Source organism: Fistularia commersonii, chromosome 7 (genome assembly GCF_037954325.1).
Source record: "Fistularia commersonii isolate RoL2024-O1a breed Wild chromosome 7, RoL_Fcom_v1.0, whole genome shotgun sequence".
Lineage (NCBI taxonomy): Eukaryota > Metazoa > Chordata > Actinopteri > Syngnathiformes > Fistulariidae > Fistularia > Fistularia commersonii.
Window position 1 is genome coordinate 8,245,001 of NC_141290.1, and position 22,542 is coordinate 8,267,542.

The 22,542-nt window shown below is 56.6% G+C and overlaps 1 protein-coding gene across 3 annotated transcripts in view; it reads right to left on the minus strand.

The window, feature by feature from the left end:
• Nucleotides 1-22,542, minus strand: part of cacna2d2a (calcium channel, voltage-dependent, alpha 2/delta subunit 2a) — a 68,408-nt gene that overhangs the window by 32,087 nt on the left and 13,779 nt on the right. For all 3 annotated transcript variants that reach the window (XM_086149554.1, XM_086149553.1, XM_086149552.1), the window contains exons 3-4: nucleotides 20,945-21,061; nucleotides 7,359-7,418 (exon numbers count right to left, since the gene is read on the minus strand). In XM_086149554.1, coding sequence (XP_086005680.1) covers nucleotides 7,359-7,418; nucleotides 20,945-21,061 — 177 coding nt within the window. The remainder of the gene's footprint in view (nucleotides 1-7,358; nucleotides 7,419-20,944; nucleotides 21,062-22,542) is intronic.

The following is a 22,542-nucleotide window of genomic DNA, read 5'->3' on the forward strand; positions in this document are numbered from 1 at the left end:
GGAGAGGAGGAACAAGAAGAAGAAGAGGAGAACAGGAGGAGAAAAGAACGAGAGGAGGTGGAGGAGAAGAAGAGGAGAAGAAGGGTGGAGAGACAGGTGGTGAGAAGATATAGCAGTGTCTATGTCAGCCTCTGGGGGGTTATATTCAGTCACACTGAACAGCATGAGAATATAATCAGCATCAGGGGGGGCAGACAGGGTGTGTGTGTGTGTGTGTAAGTGTGAGTGTGTGACAGACAGACAGGTGGAAGGATGTGTGTGTGTGTGACAGACAGGTGGAAGGATGTTTTTGTGTGTGTGTGTATGTGTGACAGACAGGTGGAAGGATGTTTTTGTGTGTGTGTGTGTGTGTGTGTTTGTGTGTGTGTGTGTGACAGACAGGTGGAAGGGTGTGTGTGTCAGACAGGTGGAAGGAGTGTGTGAAGATACATGGAGGTGTGTGTGTGTATTTATGTTTGTGTGAGACAGACAGAGGTGTTGTCAGCCAGGCGGGGGCTCCTGTCACCTGCCGGAGGCAGATGTTGGAACCCTGCGGAGAAACATTAAGGACAGCAGGAAGAAGGTGGAGGAGGAGAGGGAGGAGATGTGATGAGCGTCACCTCCACCCACCTCCAGCCTCAACTCTGGACAGACAAACCCCAGAGCTTCTCTCTGGAAGCCTGGTCCTGCATCATTATCACTGGAGGACGGCTGAGGACCTTCTCAAGGTCAACACACACGCAGCAGAATCACAGACACAGACCCGGAGACGGTCTGATGATGGGACCCCTCACACACACGCACACACACGCACACACACACACACACACACACACACACACACCTCCATGTATCTTCACTTGTCTCGCAGACTGATCGGTGTGTCATCAGGCACCGGAGCTGGAGAAGCTCCACCTGACGGGACGTGAGGGAGCTGGAAGCTCCTGGAGGACACCTGATCAGACGCTGGTCAACCCGCGGATCATCCTGGACCAGGCAGCAGGAGATCCAGGGCTTTCTGTGACCTTCCAGTTGGCACCATCTCCTTCTAGGAGACCATGTGAGGAGGACCTCCTCCTCCAAAGTGGACCGGAGTCCAGGCGCGTGGCTTCTGTGCCGCTCGGAGGAGCATCACGCAGACGTCCTCCACACCGAAAGCTCTTCTCAAACAGGATTCGGATCCACGCCGCTGCTCTTCTTAATTGAGGGGAAGAAGCAGCCGAGTGCAGCGGCGGAGAAAATTGGAGAAGCTTCGAGAGCCGCGGGCAGGAGATAATCCACGGCGTGGAGAGGAGACCAAGATTTACATCGACTGCAGCCCTGAAGGTCAGAGCGCCGAGCGGCACCTCCACGTCCGGCGGACGCTTCGGCCGAGCCGAGGGACGGTCCGGTCCGAAAGACACTCCTGAATGGATGCTGATCTTCATGCACCTCTACGTGCTGCTCAACGTGCACCTTGACGTGCACAAACACGTGAAGGTTCTGGTGTGAAAACCCCGGTTGTTCTCCTCATCACCGTGACGACCTAGAAGATGGATTGATGGAGGACACGCGGAGAAGATACTGGTCTGGTCTGGTTCTGGAGTGACAGAAACCCTCATCCAGAGATTCCAGAGCATCTCAGCCGGCCTGGATTTGATCTTCTGGAACCACCAGGATCACCAAGACCCCTCTGCCCCCCCACCAACCAGCCTGAGCCATCTGCTCTTTGGGCTGAAGGTCTGGGTTAAACACAGCTGACTCACAGTGAGCATGCAGTAACTATCACACACACACACACACACACAAACACACACCGCCCTCCCAGCCCTGCATCCCAGCTGGTCCATACTAGTGTGCATGTACAGTATCTACAGAGCGCCCATGCGTGTGTGTGTGTGTGTGTGTGTGTGTGTGTCTCATACGAGCACACACACACTCTGAGTGTGAGAAATTCCCCCTGCCTGAGATGCTATCAGTAAATTAAATCTCTCCCGCTGAGTGGACCTGCAGCCTCGGACGTGGCGGCGAGCGCCGGGGTCAGGTGAAGATCTCCGCCCCTCCTTCCATCCATCTTTTTCTGCTCATTTCCTGCCCCCCTTATCTCTGCGCCCCCGCCCACCCTCCTCCCCGCCCGCTCTTATCTTCATCTCCCCCAATCTCTCCATCCTTAATACCGGCCTCCTCTCGCCAATTTCTGGTTTTGGCGGCGCAGAGGTAAGAAGCTGGCTGTTGCCATGGAAACCGCTCTCTGTTCTGGATTACATGAGAATGTGACTTTGTCTCGGGCGAGGCCGCCAAACGGGCCGCCGGCGCCTTCTCCAAAAGGAGCCTGCGATCGGACCGTCAGACGAGACTCCGGGAGGTCCGGGACGTCCCAGCGGGTCCAGGAGGTCCAGGAGGAGGGGGACCTTCTCGCGGCGGCGGAGGACGACCACCGAGGGACACCGCGGGACGTCCTCCGCAGGCCGCCGTGTTCCGACCAAAAGTCGGTCAGGATTTTGTTTTTTTGTCTTCTGAGCCTCCACCCGTCTGCGCTGACGGAGGCTGACATTTGAGCGTGACGGAGCTCCATCAGGTTCAGGGCTGATTACCCTCACATCCATATCTCCTGCGGACACCTGCTAATGACTTCGTAATTACACAACACACCGATGCCTCCGCCCCGCGGGCACGCACGCCTGCAGACACACACACACACACACACACATTCTGTTTCCCTGCCCCGTCTCACACACACACACACACACACACACACCCCGGCACCATGCCTCCCTTCTGGGCTGCTGGTCCAACAATCATCTCCGGCAGCAGCTTCTCTAATGGAGGCTGACATGATATCAAACACAATAAAGGATTTCATTCACTGCTCTTCATTAGCGTGCACACACACACACACACACACACACACACACACACACTGTCTCCTTCGCGGTCCTGCATCCGGTCTGTACTGCCCCAGGGGACGGTGTGTGTGTGTTGGGGGGGGCAGACTAGATAAACCCTTTGCAATAAGAGCTGGGAACTCAGTATAATCTCAGTGTTACCAACAGAAGGACCTCATTAAGGAGGAGATGATCAGAGGAGGTCTGTCAGAAGCAGGTGTGAACCCTCAGACGGCCTCCTCCTCCTCCTCCTCCTCCTCGGGGTGAAAACCTGAAGACCTTGCTGTGCGAGAGGGTGAGACGGCCTCCGGCGGGGAGGGTGAGCGGGTCTGAATCAGAGACAAACCAATTTGTCAGAGATCTGAGGGCCTTTGATCAGAGCATTAAGATCTCCGTCTGGAGCTGGAACTCCTAATCCTCTGCCAGGAGAGAGAGGGAGGGGAGGCTCCAGACAGCAGAAGTTCACCGTCTCCTCACACCTGTGGAGTGGATGGTCTGGAGGCTTGGATGGAAAGCGTGACAAACCCCGAGTCGCCATCGTTCATCTGCAGCGAGAGTTGCTCTGCTGCAGCTCGGGGGGGGGGGAGTGGAGGGGGGGTACAGTTGTATTTCCCGTCAATGTGCCCCCCCCTCCCCTCCCCCCGCCGCCGCCCACCGGGGAGGCAGTTATTCCGCCGAGGCGATAACAGCGGCGGGCCTTTGTCCCGCTGCACACGGGGCAACGCCGCTCCCATTGTTAGCTGACAGGCTCAATGGAGGCTCAGGCTTTAGCCGGGATAGCATCGGCGGCGTGCGCGGACCGGGGCAGATAAGGAGCCATCCAACATGACACAGACATACCAGCACCCCCCCTCCCCCAAACAAGCCCCAATCTGATCACCGGGGGGGGGGGCAGGTAAAGACAAATAAGATAAACAAGCTGGCGTGTTAACCCTATCATGGCCATTCAGGGAGCTTCGATAGGGCAAATGCAATTACATGCCTTTATCGCTTTTATGGCGTCCGTCGCCAAGACGACAAACAGCAAACAGCGGACGCGGCCAGACCTCGCCGCCGCCGCGGTCCCGCTTATCTGGACTCCATGTTTGCAGCTTCCATTTTCTCCGGCGTCTCTTTCAATCACATTTCCAGCCATTTTAGCGGCGGCGGCCCCCAGAAGTCACGCCCCCTCTTTACAGCCGGGCTGAGAGCAGCCAATCAGCAATCCGCACCGGCAACCAGAAACCTGTTATTTCCCACCCGGTAATCATTTCCATCACCGCCGCTCCCGTCCAGGCGGCTAATGGAACCCGCCACGCCATTTCTCCCGGCATCCAGGACGGCAGGGACAGGATGCACGCTGAGCCGGCGCCGGGAAGCCGCGCCCTCGGCAATCGTCCACGGCAACCGTCCACATCGGTGACAAACAAGGGGAGGGGGGAGTGGTGGTGGTGGGGGGGGGGGGTTCATCTTCTCATCCAGTTTTCATTTAGCGTCTGAGGAGCCAATCAGATGTGAGTCTGAGGCCTTCAGGGTCCCAGGAGGCTCCGGACATTAATGACCGATCTACATGATATCTCAGGGGTGGATGTGAAAGAAGAGTCTGCAGTTCAACGGGGGAGGAGGGAGACCTGAGGTGGGGGGGTTTGGGAGGGTCTCCCCTCCCCGCTCCTCGTCCCCCCCCCCCCCCCCCCCCCCCCCCCCCCCGTCCACTGGACCTCCACCAGCCTGGCGGTTCTCCACCCCCCCGAACATACATTTCATGGTGCCGCTGGAGTGTTAAAGTGGAAAATCGGGCTCAGCGCCGCAGCCGGCTGGATCTGACTGACTATTGATTCTCATCTCCGTGGACCCGGGGGATCGATGGGGGGGTTCAGACGTGGACTCCCCACCCCCCGGCACAAAGCCCCCACCTGTCTACTGCATCTACACTCCTCTTTTCTCCAACTTCTTGTTATCTGGGCATCTCCACCCCCCGCCTGAATGTCACGGGTTTTCAAATGTCACCCGATGGAGGTGGAGGTGGAGGTGGGGGTGTCAGAGAGTCAGAGCAGAGAGGAGACGTTTCTCTCCAGACAAGCGCCGGCGTTTAAACACAACAGTCGGCGAGATGAGCACTTGGTCACCACGGCAACCGCGGGGCCGGCGACGGTGGAGGGAAGGCGGGCGGGGGCCACCACGCAGGGGGGTCTTTGTCCTGTCAATGTAACGGATCGATAACCGGCGAACAGCCAATAATGGCCCTCAGAGCAACCGCCGCCCTGTCCTGACCTGCGTTAATGTGTCATCGCCGCGGACGACCAGGTGCGGCACAGGTGCGGCTCCACAACGAACCAATCAGCTTCTCTGACGGACCCAAACAGGCCCCGCCCCCTGCGGCTGAGGAGGAAGAGGAGAAGCAGAGCTGTGCGTCCGATGATGAAAGACCTGACTGATCTGGTCCGTGATTGCAGGAAATGACCACGAGGATTTGAAGATGTGAAGATGTGAGGATGTGAGAATGTCCGCTGCCTTCTTCTCTCACTCACAACCCCCCCATGGCACAGCTATTAGCGCTAATGCATCTCAGACGTACAGCGGCTGCCACGTCTTTCTCCGATCTCCACAATCTGCAGCCCCTCCTCCTTCTCCACCTCATCCTCCATCCTGGCTTCCAGGCTGAAACAACTCTTTGGGACTCACGTCTTTCTAATAAATGATCTTGTATTAATCGTTCTCCGCAACCATGAGCAGTGGGTCTTGCTCAACGACACTTCGGCACAGGAGGAGTTGGGGATGGAACTAGGAGGGTTCGGTTCCATCCTCTACCTCCTGCACACCCTCAAGACCTCCTCCAGAGGATGAGAGGAAATGGAGGTTCATCTGAAGTCGAGGTGACTTCAGCCTCCAGACCAGGAGTGACGATGAAGATGGAGGAAAGGACCCAAAGTAGAAGATGAAGGATCTGTTTCTCCTCTGGGACCTCCTCTCCACCAGGCTGTTGAGCTGCAGCTCTTTTGCATCACATAAGGTCCCAGAAACCACCTCTGCTGAGGCGGAGGATGTTCAACCCTGGAGCCACCAGCAGCTACTCAGGACTCCGTATATGTGTGTGTGTGTGTGTGTGTGTGTGTGTGTGAGAGGGAGCGCGCCAGGCCGTCCATCGCCGCAGTAACAGCTGCCACGGCAGCCGGGAGGAGCAAGTGTGTCGTTGAGGTGGAGCAACATTAGCGTCCAGCTGAGGACAGCAGATGGAGGTCCAGGAGCCCCACCTGATGGCCACACACACACACACACACACACACACACACACACAGGTGACCTCCACCTTCATCCTCTCTCTCCCTCACACACACACACACACACACACACACACACACACACACACACACACACACACACACACACACACACACAGCAGTGGAGCAGCAGGCTCCACCCACCAGGTTCCACCTGATGTGAAACCTTCATCTCATTAGCCTGTCAGTCAGCGAGGTCTTCACCCAGAAGGAGGCAGGAGACATCTTCTGCCCCCCTCCTCCTCCACCACCTCCTCCTTCTCCTCCACCTCCACCTCCACCCCGCTGAGCTCCATTACCTGCTCTAATTATAAAGGCAAATGAAATCAGCCGACCCATTATTGATGGGGGGGGGCAGGAAGTGGGAGCCGAAGACAGGAAACACATCAACAAGGTGGAGAAGAAGTGAAGGATGGAGAAAGGAAGGAGGGGGTGTAAATGGAGGAGGGGTGGGGGTGGGGGGGGGTTCATGGAGGGAGGGATTAGCAAGCAGGCAGTTCCCCTCCAGGAAGTATCCATGGCTGATTGGCCGCGGCTCCTGGTGAACAGGTGGGCTGTGATTGGTCACCGTGACCCGCCGCCACTTCCTGCTCCGCCGCACCTCCGATGGAGGGACGGCGGGGTTGAGGACGAACAGTCCCGTCCCAGGGAGGGGGGACGGTACGGGACGGGGAGGGGGCTCCAGAGTGTAAGCAGCCGTGAACAAAGATGGCGTCCTCCTAATTATTTATTCATCTGAAATCAGTTACAGCTCCTCTCAAACACCCCCCGGAGGCACGGGGTTAAAAATCCATTTGGGGGAAGCGTACCATGACAGCAGCCTCGTCTCCCTGGAGACGGAGGAGACGACAGGAGGGGACGTGCAAGTGTATCACGGCTGGGAGTGTGTGTGTGTGTGTTTGCATTAGTATGCATGCATGTTGGTGGGGTGTTTGAGTGTTTGCAAATTTGCAGAGCGGCGGTGCGTTCAAGCTCAAAAACACTCCGACCGCAGCCGCTCTGAAAGGTCAGAACCCAGACGAACCCGGGGAACCCGAGGAGAAGGAGGACACTGAGGAGAACCTCTGTCTCTGGATCTCCTTCCTCCGGATGCTCGTTCCACATGTCTCTGCGGTGCCGGTCGTGTTCTCGGAGGGAAGTGAACGGAGGGAACCGGCAGACGTGAAGGTGACCAGAGGAAGAGGAGAGGAGAGGAGGAGGAGAAGGACAGGAGAGGAGGACAAGGAGCAGAAGGAGTGGAGGAGACCTCCTACATTACCGTCACACCATCTTGCCATTCGTGGTCCTTCTGGAGCTGCTCCGCCTCCCTGGCCAGCCTCTGCAGACACACACACACACAGGTGGGAGGGTCAGAGGAGACACAGATACGACTGGTGTGTGTGTGTGTGTGTGTGTGTGTCTGTGTTTGTGTGTGTTTCCTGATGAAGAAGCCCAATAACTGAAACAATAAATATTTTCCTAACGAGACGAAAAACAATAGAAAGGGAATCTAATTAGAGCCTTCAAACAATTATCACCTCCATTAAAGGCACTGTGTGTGTGTGTGTGTGGAGCCTCAGTAGCTTGCACTATCAGCAACTAATTTTTCAATCATGCATCCACAGCGCACACACACACGCGCACACACACACACACGCACACACACACACAACCTCCAGGCCTCTGACAGTGCTGCTGGATGACAAACCTCAGCCGCAACAGTCTAGAACCTTCTAGTGAGGTGAGACCAGACCATCTAAGCTCAGAAGATAAAAACCACCCGAAGGAGAAGAAGTACCAGCTTCCACCTGAAACACATCACAGTGAAACCAGTGATTCACCGTTTCTCCACAGTGACCGCGCATCTTCTCGTCTTCTCTAAGCCCCCGCTCTCTCCATCACCCAGCCGTGCATCTTCATGCATCCTCCGTTCCTCTGTGCATCTCCAGATGGATGAGCATCACCACCAGCCAGTGGATCAGAGAGAAGTGTGTGTGGATCATCTGTCGGCGGCTACGGGCCAAGCAGCTTCGTCCAGCCGGGGAGGGGCGTGAGGAGATGGGAGGAAGCTCGCCAGGCGACCTGTGGGGACTCCACAGCTGCTCCACCAGGTGGAGGTCCGAGGAGGTCGGAGAGGGAGGCTGGAGCCCAGGTACCAGCTCCGGGTGACCTCCTCACCTTGGCGACCGCAAGGCCACAAAATGGCGAGGGAGGACGGCGAGGTGGGAGGAGAACCTGATCTGAAGGACGGGTGGATACCAGAGCGAGGAAAGCAGAAGGTTTCCAAAAAGAGCTCATTTTACAAGGTAGCTACTTCTGGAGGAGCTGCTCCACAGGCAGCAGGTACTCAAATCTAGAAACATCCATTTAGGGCAATCAAGACAAAAGAAACAGCAGATTTAAAACAAAAGAAACTCCGGAAAATAAGATTTAACAGTGGAGATGAGTAGCACTGATCACACACACACACACACACACACACACACACACACACACACACACACACACACACATAGGGGAAGGGTCATTGGCGGCCATCTTTGTCAGGATGTTGTCAGACATGATCCACATGTGTCAGGACACAAGGGCCTTCTCATGCACTGTGCGCGCGCGTGTGTGTGTGTGTGTGTGTGTGTGTGTGTGTGTGTGTGCGGTGCAGAGGCGGTCCAGCGGGGGGCAGCAGAGGGCAGCGGCTCGCTAAGCTCTTCATCACTGGGCAGGATTAAGGCCAATCATAGAAACCACTGAGTCAGAACGTCCCGCAATGACAGATTGGGTGGGGGGGGGTCCACTCCAGAATTTTAAAGCATCTCAGACAAACTCACTTTCACCCCTTCCACCCCCCTATTCTGGCACCATCCTTTTATCTGTCCTCTTAGCTCAGCTGTTTTATCCTGCCATCATATGCTGGACTCCATTTCTCTCCATCTGTCTCAGTTAAGTGCCCCCCCTCCTCCTCTAATGCCATTTTAATTCTGACACCAGCTACAAACCAACTTCACAACAGTTTAATTGCCTTCCTGAGGTGCAGCAGGGAGAGCGGGGTGTTGGTAGGTGTGGGGGGGGTGGACAGATTTTATTTCTGAGGAGATTTTAGATTCCTGTTGGGGGCAGTTGCGGGGGTCCGGACCCTCCGGGAAGGGGGGGGGGGGGGGGGGGCAGACCCTCCTCTTCGGAGTGGTTCAACAACATAAGAGTCTGTAATGAGGAGCAATAATGACCCTTAATTCCAGGTCCCCGGCGCCTCGCCGCCGGCAGCCGGGTGTTGTAGTCGTATTAGCGGTTTCCGACGGGCCGGGGTCCGGGAGGGTCCTCGGGGTCCGGGAGGTTCCGGGGGGCCCAGAGGGTCCGGGAGGTCTGGGGGGGGGGGGGGGGGGGGTCGTCTTTGTTTTGGGCTCCGGAGCGCCCTGCGGCGACCCGTTAGCAGAGGCGCTGCATGTGGAACCATTGTAACGTGCTGAGATAATCCCTGCCTTTGTTTCCACTAATCTCCGCCTTCCACAACCCCATGCAAACGCTTGCCTTCAGGTTTCTCCGTGCATTTTGTAACTCCACTCTGCCGTTTCCACGGAGACCAGATCTGGACGGCGTGACGCCGTCACCTACCCACAGCGGCGGTGCTCCGGCTTCCTCGGATCTAAACGCCGGCTTTTGTGCAGCCTAAACTGGGCCCACAAAAACAGCATTTCCAGGGGAGATTAGCAGCTCGGTGGAGGAGGAGCCTCCAGGAGGAGCAGACCAGGACGGTCTGCACACCATAATAACACACTAACGTGCACGCCGAACGAGCTCGCGGCACGTTTATGAACGCAGCGCGGCTCCGACCTCTGAGCTTCTCACTCCATAATCAGGGAATCATCTAGACGATCCCTCCTGAGCAGATGATCTGCTCCACCGGGTCCGACTGCTACAGCAGCTCCGGGAACACACGGCGCTGCTTTTCTCTTCGTGCTGCCCTCCACATTCATCTGAGATTCTCAAAATGATCTCTGCTTTTCTGGTGAACCCCTGAGAGGAAGATTTGGGGTGCTGGTGAGGAGCACGAAGGCTCCATCCTCCATGAGGAGCTCAGCGTCCGACCACGGGTCGAAGGAAACACACTGCAACAGGGGCCACTGAAAGGTGGGATTGTTTTACAGGCTATTTGTGTGTGTGTGTGTGTGTCTAGGTGTGTGTGTGTGTGTGTCTGTGTGTGTGTGTGTGGGCTGGGAGGGGAGGGGCTCAGCCTTGAGATGCAGGGGCATATGTGTCTCCTTGATCAGAGGTGACAGTGATATCCACACACACACACACACACACACACACACACACACACGCACTCACTGCAGCAGCAGCAACACTGAAGAAGCGCGAGTCGAATCAAAAGAAGCTGCATGTCTGAATAATCAATCAATTTAACTGTGGACGTACCGCGCGCACACACACGCGCACACACTCACGCACACACACACACACACACACTGTATGTTGACCTCATCCAATCAACATAATCGGGCCTCCATGGACCTCCAGCGGCCGAGGCCGGCTGGCCTGCTGCTCCCCCCGCCATCAGACGGCGGCCGGGATTACAGTTGGGGGGGGGGGGATTGCCCGTTGTCGGGGCAACCGGGAGGTCGGGCGGGTCGGAGGCTTGGGGGTCGGACCGACCCGGAGACGAGTCCTTCTAGGGTTATCGCAAGGTCACAGGAAGGAAATGGAAAGAGAGACACGCAGCTTCTTAACAGCCAGGAGGTCATTGTGGAGATGAAGAGAGGATCAGAATGAGCGAGGGTGAATCAGGTTGAGGAGGACGAGAAGGACGAGGAGGAGGGGAAGGAAGACGGGGACGCCTCCGGTTCTATCTTGATCCCAACGTCGCTGGTCCGATGCTGCAGGAGCTAGAACTTCTCCTGAACCCAGGACCTCCTCACACCTGCCGCTGGTCTCTGCAGCCTAAAAGACTGTCCAGGAGAAGACCTTCTTTGGCTCTTCAGAAGATGGAAAACAAATGAAAGTGGAGCCTACAGGTGGGGTCAGAGGAGAAGAAGGACAACAGGGAGGAAGAGGATGGACACCTGGACTGAGCAGGACCTCCTCAGGTTGAAGGAGCTCCTTTCAGCTCAGAAGGAACCTGGGGGCCCAGAGCCGACGGGACAAATGCTCCCGTCTGTTTTCTAGCTTCTGCAGATGTTTGAGCCTTCTTCATTACCGCCACAACGCCGCAGCAGAGGAGCGGTTCTACCATCTGCACTTCTAGGATCAGTCGGGATTTCACAGCACGCTTCATATCCCACTTCTTCTCAAACCTCAGGAGGTCCTACAGCCTCATGCCAAAAAAAGAAAGCGCCTGTCCACCCACATAAATGTCCTCAGTTGTCCTTGATGGGCCTGTCAATACCGCAGGCTGCAGCAGAAGACCGCCCTGAGAGAGTAATGGTCCTGGGCTTTGTCCCCATCATTGCTGCAAAGCAGAAGCTTCATGGAGGGAGAGCGGACGTCGCTCAGCGGAGAAACGATTGCTCTTCGACGATTCTCAGTCAGAAGAAGAGAGAAGGCAGGATTTTCTCCAGGGAGTCGAGAGGGCCCAGGACGCCAGGAGACACCATGTCCAGGATGAGACGTGGAGATACCTGAGAAGGTCACAAAGGGGGGGGTATGTGAAGGTCATGGACTCCATCCGGGACTTCGAAGCGGATGTGGATCTGGACCCAACTCCTCCTGGACTTGTGGGGGGGGGTTGCTCCACCCCTTCACCTGGTTCACATCCAGGCCGGTCCACCTTCCTCCATGGAGTGGAGGTCCGAGATCATTCTCAGTGGGGTGACACCCAAGATGCTGAGAGGACCAAGAGCTTTGGCTCCTGGAGGTCACACTCCAGGGGACTTGCTCTCCACAGTCAGGGTATTTTCTGACTTTCGGGGCAATTAAAGCAAATAGGCCGTCACGCGGGAGATCTTATCTTCAGGTGAGCCCCTCCTGCCAGTCCACTACCTCCAGAGGTCCACCTGGCAGCTTCCACAGCCTCAGGGGATTTCAGGAGCTTCTGATTCCCGGTTGAGCAGCTGAGAAGGTCAGATGGAGGTCAAACCCGGCTGACAGGAAGTGGAAGCCACACGTCCGAGCATCCATCGATCTGCTGGCCGCGCGGCCACGCTGAGGTTCCACCGAGAGGACAGCTGATTGACGTCCTGGGGTCCGTTCGGCCTTCACAGCTGTCACCGGGCCGGGGGCGGGGCTTAGCCTGGACCCAACCGCTGTCAATCATCCAAACACTCCAAACAGCCTTCTCACACCGAGCCTCCACCAGACCGTTGGAGGAGGACGGAGAACATGGAGGGAACCCACAGAGAGAACCGGTCCACCCGCTCAGAACCTTAGAACCCACCACCTGTGGGACCGCTGGCCGTGTTCCACCTGCAGCCAGAACCCGGTCCAGGACCGAGGGGGTTCCTGAGAACACGAACCTGTCTGGATCCCTCTGGGGATCCACGTGGTTCTGGTGCTCCAGCAGAAACGGGAAGGAGAACCTCAGCCACGTCTAATCTCCATGCTGAGCGGATCTTCACGATGAAGATCTTGCTGAGGACGGTGTTCCTCCAGAAGGAACCCGGTGTTCCTCTTCCTCCAGAAGGAACCCGTTGCTCGGCGGCGCGAGCGGCAGCAGCATCAGCAGCAGCACGTGCACGTCATGGAGAGATTAGCTCTGTTTCCGGTTCTTCAAGAGATATCGCTTCTCCATTCTCATTATTCTAGTCCAAGAAATGACAGGATTAGCTGTGGCGGCTTTTAAACATCTGATTTTATCTCCGTCTCCTGGGTGGAGAATTAATCCCTCTCACTTCTTCTCCTCATCTTCATGAGCCTTCATCTCGCCTCCCCCACACGGCCTGTCAACCCACAGGAGATCTTCCTCAGCAGAGGAACCCAGCCTCTACACACCAGCTCGGCCCTGCGGATACACGTCATGGACTTCCTATTACCAGGGCTAGTGCGGGCACACACACACACACACCCACACACACACGCACACCGTACAACAAGTTATGAAATCACCCATGAATCAATTCACGATGGAACCTGAAGGTTGAGATGATCAGGATGAGATACCGGGAGGACGAGATGTTCGGAAGACAAGGACACAGGCCTGCCTGAGGAGTGAAGATACAAGCCCCCCCCCCCCCCCCCATTCAGCCGTCATTCTTAGGTCACATGGAGACACACAACCAGTCTCAGTCGACAAAGAACCTGCTGCATGTGTTTGGACTCTGGGAGGAACCCGGGGAGCCCTGAGGAACCCCACGCTGGAGACACCGGAGAACATGGAGACCCCTCATACGTGGGACTCCAACGAGGACCTGCGAGCTGCGAGGGGACGGGTCTGCTAACCCCTGCACCGCCCCGCCGCCCAGTTGCAAGTTAGAAGGTTTTACTGGAAGTGTGAGACCTTCAGATTTGTTTCTGATGGAGCAGAGAGCTTCAACCCTCCCTAAAGGGCAGAGCCTCCTGACGTCCTCCACTCGGTCGTCCTCAGCGGCAGCGATGGCAGTACCGCCAGGAGCCTCCAGGGGGCAGTGCTGAGCGGTACGTTCAAATGCGACCAATGGAAGGAGAAGTAAAAGACGAAGAAGAAGATGACGCCGCTGGTAGAACCAGGCAGAAGAACCCGATGGCGGCACAGGCCGCCGCCATCTGAGAACGCTCCTCCACCACCACCATTCTGGTCCGCAAAGAACCACACACAAACACACAGACACCATTGTGTCCTGTGTCAGATGCTGCTGAACTTCTGGAGGAAGCCCTGGTGCTGCTGAGCATCACGCTCTCCGGGGTTTCCAACGGTCAGAGGTTGGAGAAGGAGGCCGAAGGAGCAGGAGAACATCTGGTCCGTGCGCAGGGACCCCGCGAAACTCCTCCCGAACGTTACTCAGCTCCCTCCCCTGAAACTTCTGCTCACCATGCAAAGATACAGACTCCCTGTGGGGAAGAGGAGGGCTGGGGGTGACGGAGCGACGCCGGAGCGGTCTGACCTTCACGGAGAACATCTCCTGACAAGCATCTGCCTGCTGTAATAATTTAGAAGTAATCTCTGTCCACAAAGGCCCAGGAGTCTGGAGCTCCGAGCCCATCGATCCCTCAGCCAGCTGCCCGTCTCTGCCAGCGCCAGCTGAGCATCGATCTCGGCCCCCCTCCTCCACCTCCACCACCTCCGGGCCGATGGTACGGGGGGGGGGGAGAGGCTGAGAAAAATCTGAATCCGGCGAGAAGAAGATGATTATCCAGAGAGTGAGGGGAAGAACAGGCTGCCGAGGCCTGAAGACGTCACCTCCACGGAGGACACCTGTCCGGCTGCAGCAGCAAGGGCTCCGGTGTTGCTCAACGACACTTCCGCGGGCCGGGAGGAGCTCGGGGATCCGACTGGGAACTCCGGCCTCGGGACCGGATCCAGAAAGCCCCGACGTCAGGTTCTCCTGAAGATCGAGAGGAAGCCAGGAGCTGGAGCGTGGCAGCGCTGAAAGGATGCTGAGATGTTTTCTCCAGTCAGGCTGGGGTGTTTTGACCTGGGGGGCTGAGATGGTGGAGGATTACCGCGATAAGAAAACCCTGCGCTTGTAGCTTTGCAATCAATGACGGGATTAACGAGTATCAGCCAGAAGAAACAAGGCAGCAGGGCTGGGATTACAGGAGCAGAGGACACCCGGGGCCCGGAGGGGGAACGTCATTAGCGGCCAAGCTAAAGCCGATTCTCCGAGGTCGCGCAAGGTCAAAGTGTGAGGTTCTCCTCCGCGGCCTTCCGTCCTTCTCCGGCTCGGCTCCTCTCCGAGCGGCGCCCCGTCCCTGTCAATCATCCGGCAGGAGAAGCAGACCCGTATCTGACAGCTGCTCCTCAAAGCCGGACTCAATTAGACGGCCGATGAGCAAACAAACGGCCGCGGCTGCTTCGGGCCTCCACCTGTCAATCAGGGTGGAGCTGGACTGCCTGGGCATCCACCGCCGCCACCTCCACCTCCACACACTCCTGCCAATCTCCACCAGCGGTCCAAAGTTGTGCTGTGACAGCCTGGAACCGGCCGTCTGGGCCGCAGACGGCGAGGAGGAGGTGGAGGAGAACCCCTCTGAGGCGGGTGGAGCTAGGAGGACCTGGGTGGAGGTCACCTCCCTAACAGCTGCATTCATGGCAGCACTGATGTCTCTTGGGTTCAACGTCAACATGCAAAGCAAACACAATCACTGTGGAACTGTCTCACTGACAGACTGACTCACTAACTCACCGACTAACTTGCCGACTCACTAGCTCACTGACTAACTCGCTGACTCCGGAGCAGCCTGGCTCACCAAGACACTGACGGACCCTCTAACTCGATTACTAACTAGCTCACTGACTAACAGACTGACTAACTAGTTAAAGTGAACCAGCATCCCCAGGCCGGTTTCATTCAGGTCCAAACATCGCAGTTCAGCCACTGCTGAAGAACCATACAAGATGGTGTGTGTGAGTGTGTGTGTGTGTGTGTGTGTGTGTGTGTGTGTAAAAACCCCCCCTCACTTGAAGTTCATCCTCCTGCCAGCTTCAACTGTCAAACATCAGGCTGGAAGAACAACTTCTCTCAAAGTGTCTGAAGAGTGAGTGAGCAGCAGCAGCCCAGCGAGAGCGCGCACACACACACACACACACACACACACACACACACAGAGTCAGGGGCTAGAACTGACTTGCAGCTTCAGAAACTAACAGAGGAGACAGAAGGTTGCAGATGATTGCAGACGTGGAGGAGAAGGATGGGGGATCCTTCAGCCTGCAGCTCCTCCCTGCAGGGCGGGGGAGCAGAGGCGCTGGAGAAGATAAGCTGTGAGTGAGTGAGGACGAAGCTCCTCCTGATGGAGGTTCAGAATAGATGCAGTCCGACCTCTGACCCCTGGGGGGGGGGGGGGGGGGTCTTCATGGACCCTGATAAGAGGTCATGAGGTGTGACCAGAAGGTTGGTGGACATCAGAAGCCAGACTGGAGACTGGAGGAAGCCTTCAGAGGAACCTTGCCCTCCAGACTCAGAAGGACTTCCTGGAGGAGCAGGTTCCTTCCACAGTTCAAACGCATGCAGGAGGTTCACTGGAGACTCCTCATGTCCAGATGTGTAAATGAGAGGGTGGATGTCAGATGTTTCTCCATGTAGCCTTGTGACAGTCCAGGGTGATGATGGTCTGCCCTCTGAAGGTGGCAGTCATGGAGGAGGAGGAGGAGGTCCAGGGATGGAGCAGCTCAGGGAGGACTAGGGGGGGGGGTCCTCCCTGGAGGAGGTCCAGGGCTGATCCTCCTGGAGGAGGTCCAGGGGAGGTCCCCCTGGAGGAGGGGGGCAGGCAAGCAGGCCCACAGCAGGCCTTCACTGGTCTGTCAATGATGGGGAAACAACGGAGGAGCAGAAGCTGGTGCCACTTCAACAACTTGCTTAAACACAACAAGCCCTTTTTCTTTTTTCTTCACAAGATGTCGCCGGGTAACACACACACACACAGATACACACACTCCCCGTCTGGAACACATATTGTCAGTCAATATGAATGATTTTGTGGCGCAGGAACACGGCAGAGGGAGAAAAAGCACCAATCATCTGCTGACATTTGTTGGGGGGTGGGGGGGGGCCTTCAAATGGAGCTGAAAATGGAACATTCAGAGCTCAAATAAAAGCAGCGGCGGCAGCGTGGAGGGAGGCGCTCCGGGCGCCGCACTGCCACCAAGCAGATCAGGTTCTGACATTTTGTCTAATGTGAAACGCTGCCGAGGGACGGGGGGGTGAGGGTGGGGGGGTGGGGTGAGGACGAGAGGGGGGGGGGGGGGGGGGCAGGAGGACGGGGGTGCTGTGACCTTTATCAGTGGGACTGATAGAATGACCCGCTGGTACGCGTACAGTAATACTGCAGTGCTACACCAGGAGTACAACGCAGTACTAGGCCAGACTGCTGGTGGCGGGCAAAATCTGTGTGTGTGTGTGTGTGTGTGTGTGTGAACCCCCCCCCACTCCACTGCGGGGGGTTGTGAGGTTGACTTTTGGAAGGTTCAACAGGCGAGGCCTGGACCAATCATACAATCATAGGCCAAGATGAAATGATTGTGGGGGAAAGGTGTCTGTAGGTGTGTGTGTGTGTGTGTGTGTGTGTGTGTGTCTGTGTGTGTGTGTGTGTGTGTGATCACTGCTGCAGGTTGTAACAGATGGTTGCTAATGGACGTCCATAGATCTGAATGACAAGGAGCGGGGTGGGGTGGCGGAATTGCAGGGGGTGTGTGCATGCTCATGCACACACACACACACACACACACACACACACACACACACACAAAAAAAAAAAACACACACACAGGTATCAGTGTTCTACCATACATGCAACATGTGTTCGATTAGCATGCACATCTCTGAGAAAGGCCACATTAGCGGCATGGCGTTACCCACGGCAACGGCCCGTGACTGAAGCACAGCAACAACAACAACAACCAGAGTTCTTTAGCGCCGACACCTCCAGCCTTCCTTCTGCTCCTCCTCCTATGCCAGGAGGTGCAGGAGGAGCAGGAGGAGCAGGAGGAGGGGTGTGAACTCCTCAGACAGCCTTCAGGGCTGAGAGCTGAGAAGTTTGTCTCCTGTGCTGTGATTGGACGGCAGCTCGTCCTACTTCCTGCTCCCTCCTGACGGGACCTGAGAGGAGCCGTCTCTCCAAAGGCCTCCAGAAAATGGAAAACAAATTACTTTGTTAGAGAGTCTCCTCTTTAATTTGGATTCCTTCTCCCTGCTGCTGCCGGCGTGTGTGTTTGTGTGTGTGTGTGTGTGTGTGTGTGTGTCTGGCAGCTTCTCTCCAAGCACTGTCTGCAATGGTGACGTCCTTACTGGTGATCAGGTTAGTTATTCAACTATCTCAAACACACACACACACACACACACACATCATGAGGCCCTTGTACTTCATTAAAGCTTCTAAATATACAATGAAAACACTTGTGGTGACGTGTGTGTGTGTGAGTGTGTGTGTGAGAATGAACAGAGCAACTATCAGACGTCGGCCCAGAAGGAGGCAGCGGCGGTGGAGCGCCTCCTTCATCCGTCCCTGACGGTGGGGTCACTGAGGACAGCAGCTGCTGTTCAGGACGTTCAGGAGCTCCGAGCACGTGAGCTTCAGGGTTCGGAGAGACCTTGGTCCTCCAAGACCTTGTTCCTTCATTAATATTCATCCGCCTCCTGGCACGCCGGCGCTCGGCCGCCATCTTGGCCTCGGTGACCAGGGGAGGCTCCGCCCCCTCCTCCACGCCAGGTGTCTGAGACCGAGGGACGGGATTATAATCCCGCTGTTGCCATGGAAACAGGCACTCAACTGATCATTTCCTTCCTCGCTACTTTCCGGGCGGCCATCGACAAACACGTGCACACCGACACCTGCGCGCACGCCGATGCCGCCTACGTGCACGCCGACTCCGCCTCCGAGAACAATGACTCCGCCTCCGAGCGGGCTGACAAGCCTTCTAAGCACCTTCACTCCGCCTCCGTGCTCCCCGTGCACGCTGACTCCACCCACGTGCACGCTCACGCCCCCCCTCACGTGCACGCCGCTGTGCGTGCCGGCCCACAGCCTGTCTCAGTGCATTATTCATGTCTGTAAAGTGATGCGAGGGGACCAGCCGGCCGGCGCTGGGCGGTGTCATCTTCTCCTCCTCCTCTCCTTCTCCTTCTTCTCGTCTTCTCTTCTTCTCTCTTCTTCTTCTTCTCGTCTTCTCTTCTTCTTCTTTTCCTCCTTGTCTCATCTTCTTCACTTCTCCACCTCCTCCCCTCTCCTTCTCCTCTTCCCCCCTGCTGCGGTCGGAGTGAGACGGCGGCCATGACGTCTGGCCCATTAATTCTGTCGAGCAGATTCTGCCGCTCGTGCACGCCGTCCTCTCGTGCACGCCGTCCTCTCGTGCACGCCGTCCACGTCAGAGAGGGTCAGCGTCAAACCCGCGGCAGACCAGCTGACCTTCTGCCATTCACGTCTCCCGCCAGGAGGTCCGACGGTCGGGCTGAGACCCACCTGAGGTTCTGCAGCTCTGCCCCGCAACTTCTACATCCCATAATATTTTCCACCAGACACGGGAAAATAGGAAGTTCGTTCCTGAAGGTCGGGAGCAGCAGACAGTGGAGAGTCGCGCTGGCGGTCCACCCGAGTAGACCGCAGGCTCCTTCAGGTGTGCAGAGGTCACGTCTTTTTCTCCCATTCTGTGTTCAGAATCAGACCTTCTGGAGATCCATCCAGCGGTGGCTCCTTTCAGAGTCACTTCCAGATTCTGGTTCCGGACCAGCCGGAGTGGATCCGGACCTTTCACCGCGTCCCATATCATCACATCTGTCTTCAGACAGCGGTGTGACTGGAAGGCCTCCTCCTTCTTCACCCCCCTGGTGTCCCCGGTTCTGTCCGGGACCTCCTTCTCGGATGGTCTCAGAACCGCCGCCCTGCATCTGCTCTGAGAGAGCAGGCGTCTTGTCTGCTGCTGGAGGCCCAGAGGCAGCAGGTCCTCAGCCTGGTGCTGGAGGAGTTTGCAGATCTGTGTAATTGGATTACCCCGACCTTGGTGCCTCCTCCATCCAGCAGCAGCTGTGAAATCCAACTTAAGAGCTTCTGACAAAGGTCCTTTTCTCTGCAGAACCTGATGGAAATGTAACATGAAGCCTGTCTAAGGCTCGGGGCCTCTTCTTCTTCATCCTCCCCCTCTTCCTCCTCTTCATCCTCCCCTCCGTGGAGATCTGGTGGATCACCAGCGGAGGAGCGTGATTGGATCAGCCGGGTGGGCTGAGATTACTTCTTCATCAGGACCAGAGTGTCTCCGGCCCAGATATCGTCCCCCTATGGTCCTGGAATCATCTCATCTTCCCGCCTGCAGACACGCCCGGACGTGCTACAGCCCTGGTCTGCTGAACTCAGCGGGAACGTCCAGGAGGAATATGAAAGGTCCCGAGCGCTCGGCGTTATCTCCTCTGTGCCGGAGTGAAGGATCTCCGCAGGAGAACGTCTGCCGGCGGGAACACGGAGGTCAGAAACCTCTGAGAAACATTAGCTCCTGAGCTTTGAGCTCCACCAGAATTTACACTTTTATTTGGGGAATTCTGTGGTCTGACTCTCCCCCCCCTTTCCTCCTCCTTTTCTTCCTCCTCCTCCTCTTCCTCTTCCACTCGCCCTCCTCCCTTCCCCTTCCGCTCGCTGCTCATTTTTAAATCTATGAATTTCTGAACATCATTTTCCTGATTCTTCTTCGCCCCGGGGAGACCTTCGGATTCCAGTCCCTCTCTTCTTCTTCTTCTTCTTCTTCTTCTTCATTTTTTTTCCGTTTTCACCTCATTTCCTCTTCCTGAGTGAATCTCCAGGACACGTGGAGGTCGGGGGGGGGGGGGGGCGCCGCACACCACCACAATCACAGGAGTCTCTGCGGAGCCCACCGACAAGGTTCCTCTCACCACAGGCTCCCGAAGCATACAACTCCGGTGCCTTTCCAAAGATCTCACCGTCTCTCTAACGGACGGAGAACATCCGGAGAAACACGGGATGGAGACTCTCTGAAGAACGTCACCGGGTGGGCTGTTGATTACTGACAATAATCATCACGGTGAATAATAACGCTGAAGATACCTGCTCAGAGGCAGAGGAGCCGTCAGCTCCAAGGTCGCTTCGACCCTGGCTGTTTGGCGTCGGCAAGAAGACAAGATGTTTGGTCTCTCAGCGTGATCAGAAGATGTCAGCTGCAGTCGCAGCAGGAGACGGAACAAGGAGGCGTAATATTCTTCACCGTAAGCGTTCCCCCGAGAAGAGCCGCTGCCGGCGGCTCGCCCACGCGCTCAAGACCGAGAGACCGCCGAGCAGGACAATACAAGGATGGCCACCTACCTCCAGGGCCTTCCTCTTGCTGTCAAGCAGCTTGGAGATGTCGCTGGCCACCCGCTCCACCAGCTCCCTGGGGTTGTTCCTCTTGATCTCAAACTGGCTCCTCTTCTCGTTGTAGATCTGCAGACAAAGGCGGGGTCAGAGTTTAGTTCGACCAAACTATCTTCTCTCGAAACCCGAGAACATTGCGAGTGGAGCAGGCCGACGTCTCCGACGACATGGACACCAACTGCAGCAGATCCTTCCTACTGGTAGACACCTTGTGTCTGCTGAGGCTCAGCGGCCTGGAAGTCAAACCCGCAACCTTAGTCACACCAGAGATAACATACCTCGGACCTCCTTCAACAGCCTCCTGAAGGCCACGTTTGTGAAGACCCCCCCCCCCCCCCACACACACACACACTTATATGCTGCCCAGCTGCTGACGAGATCAGGTCCTGCAGGCAAAATGGATTGAGTTACAATCTCCATGTAGAGCTGATCACTAAGGTCCATCAAGCTTCTGCTTGGAGGCTCCAAAGCCAGGAACCTCGTGATGTCCAGGAAGCTGCACCCTCTGGTGAGACACGGTGGAGATGGACATGTGAGGAGCAACCCCTTGTCCTGCAGGGGCGTCCCAGTGCAACGGCAGGAGCTCCTACCAGGTGAGAAGAAGCCAACCTCGGGCTTCATCTGCTGCCTGGACAGACCAGCAGGAGCAGAGAGTAAAGGGACTACTGCTGAGATGTTGGTCTGGGGGGGTGGGGGGTGAATCCCTGGAGCTGCAGACTGGAGATGAGGGACCTCAGAACATCAGTCTGGGGGCTGGAGAGCGAAACCTGCTCGGGAACTGGAGCACACACACTGCTGGAGACAGGACCACCACCGTCCTCCACGTGAAACACGGGCAGAAGATACATCGCCGAGACCCCGGTGACGCAGGAAAACCTGGAGGAACGTCTTCTTCCTTCGGAAAGAAGCATTAAATGCTCCTGTTATCAGGTGGAGGAATTCCTATATGAGCAAACGCTACGTGAAGAAGGAACGTTCAAACTTCAGACGGTGAAACGTTTCTCTGGAATTAAAAGAAACCTCAAGATATGGATCATCTGCACCCGCCGAGTATCTTCTGGGTTAGCTGATCATCTGCTCGGTCAATAACAGGGGGACCCGCCGGTTGGACGCGACAGTTTGGTGTTGCGTTCACACCCCGCGGGAGTTTTTGGTGCCGGACTCCAGGGCTCTGCGGCGCCGACCGCCAACAATCTGCTGAGTCTGGCAGGCCGAGGCGGCGCCCTCCATCATCAGCAGAGACGCCTTTGGCGGCGCCGCAGTAAACACAGACGGCCGGAGTCCGGGAGAGCCACGCTGCCAGAGACCGATGCCGCGTCCTTAGCGGACGTTAGGGGGCTCTGCCGCCCCGACGCCTGTCGCTTCAACATCCAGGGCGGATCTTTGGACTTCTGAGTGGGATTCTGCCGGCGTCTCCGTGGAAAAGAAAAAAAACATTTCCCCGGTGACGGATGCACTTAGCAAACAATGGTGGGCATTGATATTAGCTTGGGGGGGTTTGAGGGCATCAAGAGTTGGACAAAACTGCAAAATGTGGGGCAAACACCCCC